General features: G+C 35.7%; 1 protein-coding gene across 1 annotated transcript; it reads right to left on the bottom strand.

The window, feature by feature from the left end:
- Nucleotides 1-272: 272 nt before the first annotated feature.
- Nucleotides 273-2,333, bottom strand: LOC142634621 (uncharacterized). Its single transcript, XM_075808914.1, has one exon. It carries the CDS (start codon nucleotides 2,331-2,333, stop codon nucleotides 273-275), a length of 2,061 nt encoding a protein of 686 aa, XP_075665029.1.
- Between the last annotated feature and the right edge of the window lie 6,323 nt (nucleotides 2,334-8,656).

An 8,656-nucleotide genomic window follows, 5' to 3' on the forward strand; every position in this document is an offset into this window, starting at 1 on the left:
TTACTACATAGATCTTATAATTTGATGTCACTAATAAAAAAAATAGAAACTTTAGACATCAATTGTCTCATAGGTAAAAAATTTAGAAAAATCTTGTCTTAATTTTCGTGTTTCACTATCTACTACATCAATCACAACTTGTCACTTTACAAAGAAATAGATAAAATTTAAAAAGGGGAAAAATAATTTCTATTCAAAAAATGTTTTATAACCGTTATTCCTTAGGTGCTTTACTTTTGAGTAAAAAGCATACACAGACAACAAAAGGATTTTCAATGCACAATCAATCTAGCCCTTGCATGACCCTTTGAAATTTGAAATTGCTCAGTAATACCAAGGTGTGCCATAAGGAGCCAAACATGAGTGAGTAGCTCTCCACCATGAGTGAGTTGCTGAGCATGATGGTTCCATCGACATTTACTCGCAGCATAACATAGCATTTCCACCCATACATGACTAATCAACTCCCACTTCCTTTCAATCCCCAGACTTTGCAAAGATTTAGCTAGCCTACATCCATCAAATAGCACTGACTTGCTTCTGTCTCCTTTCACTTCAGAGGGAGGGATTTCGGTGCTTACTTGATGTATTATCATGCAAGCTTGCTTTACATCAGAGATAGAATTTCTTTCTTCAAAAAATTCACTGGCCTCGGCACATGTGTCCTGGAACCTGATTTGTTCTATCCCATTGGGCAGCATGACAGGAAGCATGACTAGAAGATATAACATATAGTCTGATAACAATTTGCTGGCTTCACAGTTTGGAGAGCTATCTGGGTTTTGGGTTGTGTTTTGATCATAATTGTAACAAAGGTTTGTTGCAATATGCCAAAGAAGAATGCTTTGGTCAAATTCTACCTCAACGCTGTCTTTAAGCGTTTTAAGATTTTCTTTGCTGATTTCATTTAGATATCTTGGATCACTTAACACCCGATCACCCCTACTAGCACATAAATCCTTACAATCCTTGAGATCATCTGGGGCACTCCTTGATTTCTCTACAAGCTGCTGAAATATCAACTCCTTCAAACTCATAGAAACATCCACTGAATCTTGATATCGATGCTTCTCAAACCATTCATTAATGCATAAGACCTTTTGGAGAAAACTGCACTTGGCGGGCCTAACTTTAAGGCAAAATTCTATAAGGTTGTATTGTCCCATGGTTTGGGACCACCTTTTGTTTCCAAACAGTGGAATCGAATCAAATAATGAAATGCCTCCATACAAGAGATCCACCATAGCATTCTTGTGCTTGCTCAGCCAAAGTTTTGTCCAGTCTGAGATAATTAGCAGTAAAACTGCATATATCTCTAGGATTGTTGCTCCACCCAACAACACATAAGTGATAATTACGTTGGCCCTTGAGTATGCCGGCTTCTCCATGATCGAGAAAATGCATAGTACCGAAATGGTACAAGAGAAACTAATGAGACGAAAGATACAACCTGTCACAGAATATACTTTGAAAGCCTTGGTATAAAACACATCGTACATGAATCCTAGCTCAACCTCGATCACTTTGAAAGCTTCATCACAAGATGCACTCTTAAAGAAGGATTGGCTGTTCACCTTATCTTGGACACTGAGGATAAGATCTGCAAATAGCTGCTTGAAAGTCATGAAGAAAATGTAGGCATCCTGTAGAGTGGCTCCATCTGTAATCATGACATTTTTTGGGGCGGTAAAGGAAAGATCAGCCAAAACTGGAGCTTCCATGAATCTACCTGATGTAACTTCAAAACCCTCGTCTTTCTTTGAGCAGTATTCTTCCATGTATCTTGCATAATTTGGACCAGGATCAGGACGGTGGAGCATGGATGCCTTAAATTTTTCACTGCTAGCAGACCTCAGAACCCAGATTCTCTCCCCAATCTTGATTATCCCAGCAATAAATATTGGAAATGCCAGTTTACTCAGCAGTGTTTGATTTGAGGCTTTGAGTGAGATATAGAAAGCGATTATCACCTGGAAACCAAGCATAAGAAACTTCCTACGCCATAACTCATTGTCTTCCATGGAATAGGCAGTAATTGTGTCTGGACCGCCAAGGTACAGGAGAAAAAATTGTGCCCAGAATGCCTTTATTGAAAACTTTGGGTCTTCGAAATTTCCTGCATTTTTTGAAAGTACACTAAGCGAGAATGCTGCAAACCAGTCTAGCGACAAGTAGGCAAACCACAGAATGAAACTGAGCTTGTCGCCGGTCAAATACTTTCGCCGATTGCCCATCACAGTGAGAATGATTTGTATGATGAAGCTAATTAATACCAAAGCCTGAATCTCCCATTCGTTCCAAAACCTTCGCAATACTACTGGGAAAATCTGCATCGCCTTCTTCTTCCTCGTGAAGATCAAAGTGCCGATTACTAAAGAAAGGCACAGATGAATTATTTAATCAGCTACTGTCAAGTATATAACAGAAGAGGCTAATCAATATAAAATGGCACAAATGATTAATAGGTTACCTTACCCGTAACTAATGAATCGGACTCTATTTTCTTCTTTCTTTGACTTTTTCACTAATGGATTGCTTTAGCAGATTTGCAGCTTGTGCTGGTTTTCAATTCAAAAGATGATCCTTTTCATATAACTTGAAACTAGCCTCATTGCAGAAAGAGAGGCTTATGTTGGGTTTTGTGGAGTCTAGATGTGTTTGACTCGGATTATGATCCGATCTGAAATAATGTTGTTATAGTTTTTAATGAGAGATTTTTTGGAGCTTAGTTCATAGAGCGGAGGTTTAGGCCAATAGGCCCAAGTCGTAGAATTTTTTTGGCCTGTTTTTGTAGGATATAAAACTGTTGTTTGGGAGATTAGGGTTTTTATGTTGTTTTTTAGAGAAAAAAACTGTTCTACCGCACTTTGTATTTTTTCCCTGAGAATAGTGAAATCCCTACAACTCCGTGGACGTAGGGAATTTGCTGAACCATGTAAATACTGTCTTGTGTGTGATTATTTTTCTTTGGCGTATATTTTCCTCTATTTTTACATCTCACAGGTCTAAGAATTTTGTACATATTCCAATCAATTGGTATTAGAGCCTAGTGTTAGGTTTGAGTGGGAGCAATGGCTGAGGAATCAGGAAAGGCGTCTGGAATAGAAAATTTTGATGGCATAGACTTTGGATTCTAGAAGATGTAAATTGAAGACTATCTCTATGGGAAGAAGTCGCACCTGCCGCTTTTAAGGGAGAAACCTACAACTATGAAAGATAATAAATTGATTCTTCTTGACAGACAGGTATTGGGAGTTATTAGATTAAATCTTTCAAAGTCTGTTGCACACAATGTCGTGAAGGAGAAGACCACGATAGATTTGATGACGGCTTTGTCTAGTATGTATGAAAAACCGTTAACAAACAACAAGGTGCATTTGATGAAGAAACTATTCAATTTGAAGATAAAAAAGAATGCATCGGTAGCATAACATCTGAATGAATTTAACACCATCACAAATCAACTGTTTTCTGTAGAAATTGATTTTGATGATGAGATCTATGCACTAATCGTTTTGGTTTCATTGCCAAATAGTTGGGAGGCTATGAGAATGACAGTGTGCAATTCTACTAGAAAAGAAAAGCTGAAGTACAATGACATATGGGATCTAGTTTTGGCCGAAGAGATTCGCAGAAGAGATGTAGGTGAAACCTCAGGGTCTGGTTTTACCCTAAATCTTGAGACAAGAGGTAGAGGTAATGACAGAAATTCAAATCAGGGTAGATCAAAATCCAAAAATTCCAATTAGAACGGAAGTAAATCTAGATCTGGCCAACAGGTGCATTGTTGGAATTATGGCAAAGCTAGCCACTTTAAGAGGCATTGTAAAAGCCCTAAGAAGAAGAATGATAATGATTCTGCTAATGCCATAACAGATGAGGTAAAGGATGCGTTGCTTCTTGATGTAGATAGTCCACTTGATGATTGGGTTTTGGACTCAGGAGATTCGTTTCATACCACTCCACACCCAGAAATCATACAAAACTATGTTGAAGGTGATTTTGGTAAGGTGTATTTGGTTGATGGAGAAGCCTTGAATGTTGTGGGTATGGGAAACATCCAGATTATATTGCCCAATGGGTTTGTATGCTTATTGCAGAAGGTTCGACATATTCTTGACCTAATGAGAAATCTGATTTTTGTAGGAGAACTTGATGAAAGGCATGTGATACTATTTGTTGGTGGTACCTAAAAGGTTACAAAGGGAGCCATGGTATTGGCTCGTGGAAAGAAAACTAGTATTCTATATATGACCTTAAGTCTAAGAGACATAATTGCAGTTGTTGAAGTAAGTACTGATGCAAGTCTATGGCACTGCAGACTTGATCAAATGAGTGAGAAAGGGATGAAGATGTTATTGTCAAAAGGGAAACTACCAGAACTGAAGTCTATTAATCTTGACATGTGTGAAAGCTGCATCTTAGGAAAGCAAAAAATGGTGAGTTTCTTAAAAACTGGCAGGACACTGAAGGCTGGAAAATTGAAGTTAGTACACATTGATTTGTGGGTGCCTTCTCTGGTTGCATCCCTTAGAGGTTCAAGGTACTACATTACTTTCATTGATGACTCAAGCAAAAAGGTATGGGTTTATTTATTGAAAAATAAATCTGATGTATTTGAGACTTTTAAGAAGTGGAAGGCCATGGTTGAGACAGAAACAGATCTGAAAGGAAAATGACTGAGGTCAAACAATGGAGGAGAGTACATAGATGGAGTGTTCAATGAATATTGTGCTGCACATGGAATTAGGATGGAGAAGACCATTCTTGGGACACCACAGCAGAATGGTGTGGCTGAGCACATGAACAGAACTCGCAATGAGTGTGCTAGGAGTATGAGGTTGCATGTTGGATTACCAAAAACTTTCTGGGCTAATGCTGTTAGTATTGCAGCTTACCCGATAAATCGAAGACCATCAGTTTCCATGGAGTCTAGAATTCCTGAAGAGGTTTGGAGCGTAAAGAGGTAAAGTTTTCACAATTAATAGTTTTTGGTTGTGTTTCTTATGTTCATATTGATTTTGATGCTCGTAATAAACTTGATGCAAAGTCTAAAATATGTTTTTTTATTGGCTATAGTGATGAGAAATTTGGCTATTGGTTTTGGGATGAACAAAACAGAAAAATTATCAGAAGCAGAAATGTGATATTTAATGAACAGGTTATGTATAAGGACGGATCAACTGTAGTGCCAGATGTTACAGAGATAGATAAAAAGAAATATGAGTTTGTCAACTTAGATGAATTGACTGAAGATACAGTCCATAAAGGGGGTGAAGAAGATAAGGAGAATGTAAATTTACAAGTAGATTAGAGTACACCTATAACTAAAGTTTGTAGATCTTCCAGGATCATTAGACCTCCATAGCATTATTCATCAGCTTTAGATTATCTCCTGTTGACTAATGGTGGTGAGCCAGAGTGTTATGATGAAGTCTTGCAAGATGAAAATTCAAGCAAGTGGGAGTTAGCCATGAAGGATGAGATGGATTCTTTGTTGGGAAATCAAACATGGGAACTGATTGAATTGCCAGAAGGAAAGAAGGCTTTGCACAATAAGTGGGTATATAGAATAAAGAATGAGCATGATGGTAGCAAATGCTACAAGGCCAGATTAGTTGTCAAAGGGTTCCAGTAGAAGAAGGGAATTGACTACTCAGAAATATTTTCTACAGTTGTGAAGATGACAACAATTAAACTGGTACTAGGAATGGTGGCTACAGAGAATCTACATCTTGAGTAGTTAGATGTGAAGACAACATTCCTTCATGGTGGCTTAGAGGAAGACATTTACACGAGTCAGCTAGAATGGTTTATTGTTCAAGGGACAAGAGAGTCTGGTCTGCAAACTGAGAAAGAGCTTGTATGGCCTAAAGCAAGCTCCAAGACAGTGGTACAAGAAATTTGATAGTTTTATGAATAGAACTAGGTTCAAGAGATGTGAAACTGATCACTGTTGCTATGTTAAGTTCTTTGAAAATTTTTATATCATCTGTTGTATGTGGATGATATGCTTATTGTAGGGTCTAGTATTGAGGAGATTTATAATCTAAAGAAAAGATTGTCAAACTAGTTTGCAATGAAGGATTTGGGAGCTGCAAAACAAATTCTTGGTATGAAAATCATTAGAGATAAGGCTAATGGTACATTGAAGCTTTCACACGCAAAACGTGTGAAAAAGATTCTCAGCAGGTTCAACATGAATGAAGCTAAACTAGTGAGCATGCCCTTGGGTAGTCATTTCAGGCTAAGTAAAGAATAGTCACTGAAGACAAAAGAAGAAAGGGACCATATGAGCAAGCTGCCCTATGCCTCAGCTATTGACAGCTTGATGTATGCTATGGTGTGTACAAGGCCAGACATTGCACATGTAGTTGTGAGTAGATACATGAGTAGGCCAGGAAAGTAGCATTGGGTGGTAGTTAAGTGGATTCTGAGGTATTTGAGAGGCTCAACAGATACGTGTCTTTTCTTCACAGGTGCAAGTTTGAAATTGCAGGGTTATGTAGATGCTGATTTAGCAGGTGATATTGATAGTAGAAAGAGTACTACTAGGTTTGTATTTACTCTGGGTGGTACAACTATATCTTACAGCAACTAAAGCTAGAAAGGAGATGATTTGGCTACATAGCTTCTTGGATGAATTGGGTAGGAAGCAGGAGTTGGGCATTCTACATAGTGATAGTCAAAGTGCAATTTTTCTTGCTAAAAATTTGGATTTTCATTCAAAATCAAAGCATATACAGATGAAATACCACTTTATCTGTTACCTTGTTGAAGATAAATTGGCAATACTTGAGAAGATTAGTGGATTTAAGAACTTGACAGACATGTTGACTAAGGGTGTTAAAATTGAGAAGTTCAAGTTGTGTGCAACTTCAATTGGTCTTCTAGCTTAAGGACAGTAGGATGAGTTGCAGTGATAAGGGATTGTCTTTGGAGGATTGTGGTTGATGTTGGTGATTGAACTAGTCTCCAAGTGGGAGATTTGTTGGGTTTTGTGGAGCCTAGTTGTGTTTAACCTAGATTATGACCTGACTCGAAATAATGTTGTTATAGTTTTTAATGGGAGATTTTCTGATAATTAGTCCATTGAGCGGAGGCTTGGGCTGATAGCTTGTGTGCAGGATATAAAAATTGTTGTTTTGGAGATTAGAGTTTTCATGTTGTTTTTGAGAGAGAAAAACTATACTGCCGCACTCTGTATTTTTTCTTGAGAATAGTGAAATCCCTGCACCTCTGTGGACATAGGCAATTTGCCTAACCATGTAAATACTGTCTTGTGTGTGATTATTTTTCTTTGGCATATATTTTTTTTCTCTATTTTTGCATCTTAGAGGTCTAACAATTTCGTACATATTCCCATCAACTTATATCTCAATGAATTGACATCTCTTGTTGTTTCCAATGGAAACATTCTTCTTTCAAATCTCAATATCTCAACTCTTGAAATATCAAAAAAAATTATAATAATAAAATATTTATACTAGCTTTTTATTTTATATTTTTATATTTTTTTAATGTCATAAGTTTTCATTCTTAGAGCTTTATTTATTTATTCTTATTTTCTTGAATGTCATAAGTTTTCATCCATCTTAGTTTAAGGTTTATGTGTTTGACTAATGAGATTTATGTGTTTACCAATCACCAAAAGAAATAGCTAAAGTGGCTTCCACATACATAGTTCAACTGGTAAAATTTATTATTGTCAAATAATAGATATGTGGATCATAGCTCATCAATATAAAAAATGAAATGGTGTCTTAGTGTGATGATAAAAAGGCATTATCATGAGCAAAAATTATAGGTTTGAAATTGAAATTCTATTTTATCTATTAAAATAAAAATAACTAAAAAAATACTTGGTGAATGCTTTCATTATTATTTTTAACTAGTATGTAACCTGTGTTTACGCACGGGATTGATGAATTGTAGTAGTATTATTGAAGTTAGCTTGAGTTATTAAACACATATGACATCGTTTGACCAGAACATTTGGAGGTACTAAAATAGTTTTTCTTTGCAATTTTCATGATATTGGTTATGCCAACTTTCTTATTACATTACTATTACATATATAATTTTGAAAATCATTATTGAATACTGCATATACAATATCAATTCACAATTATTGTTTTTGAAATTCTACTAAAACAACACAAAATAAAATAATAAATCAGTCAAATAGTATCTCCTAAATTGAATGGAAATAGGTGCATGAGATCGTTCAACTCAATTACAGTTTGATACGTTCAATATCTTTGCATACAAAATATCTAAACAGAAAATATATAAAAATATATATGCACATTAGTTCAGAGAAAAAATAACAATAAAAATCTAAACAATTTAATTTGTATAGAAAGCTAACAAAAACAAAATTCAATTTTGATTCTAATTGAAATTTTTTCTAAAATTTGGTTTATACACACACACACACACACACACACACATAACCTAATTAGTAATGGACCATACATAGTCATGGTATATTACATAAATGACTTCTAATTAGTAATGGACCGTACATAGTCATGGTATTTTTAGTTATATGATTAGTTTTTTTTAATTTTTTTTTTATGGTTTATTTATATTGAACTCCTCGTTTTCTATACTAAATTAAATCATTTGGCACAAAAATTAAAAATTTTAGATT

Source organism: Castanea sativa, chromosome 5 (genome assembly GCF_040712315.1).
Source record: "Castanea sativa cultivar Marrone di Chiusa Pesio chromosome 5, ASM4071231v1".
Classification (NCBI taxonomy): domain Eukaryota; kingdom Viridiplantae; phylum Streptophyta; class Magnoliopsida; order Fagales; family Fagaceae; genus Castanea; species Castanea sativa.

Bases quoted from the DNA above. Each gene is read 5' to 3' on its own strand.
- LOC142634621 (XM_075808914.1), bottom strand. From the start codon at position 2,333: ATGCAGATTTTCCCAGTAGTATTGCGAAGGTTTTGGAACGAATGGGAG.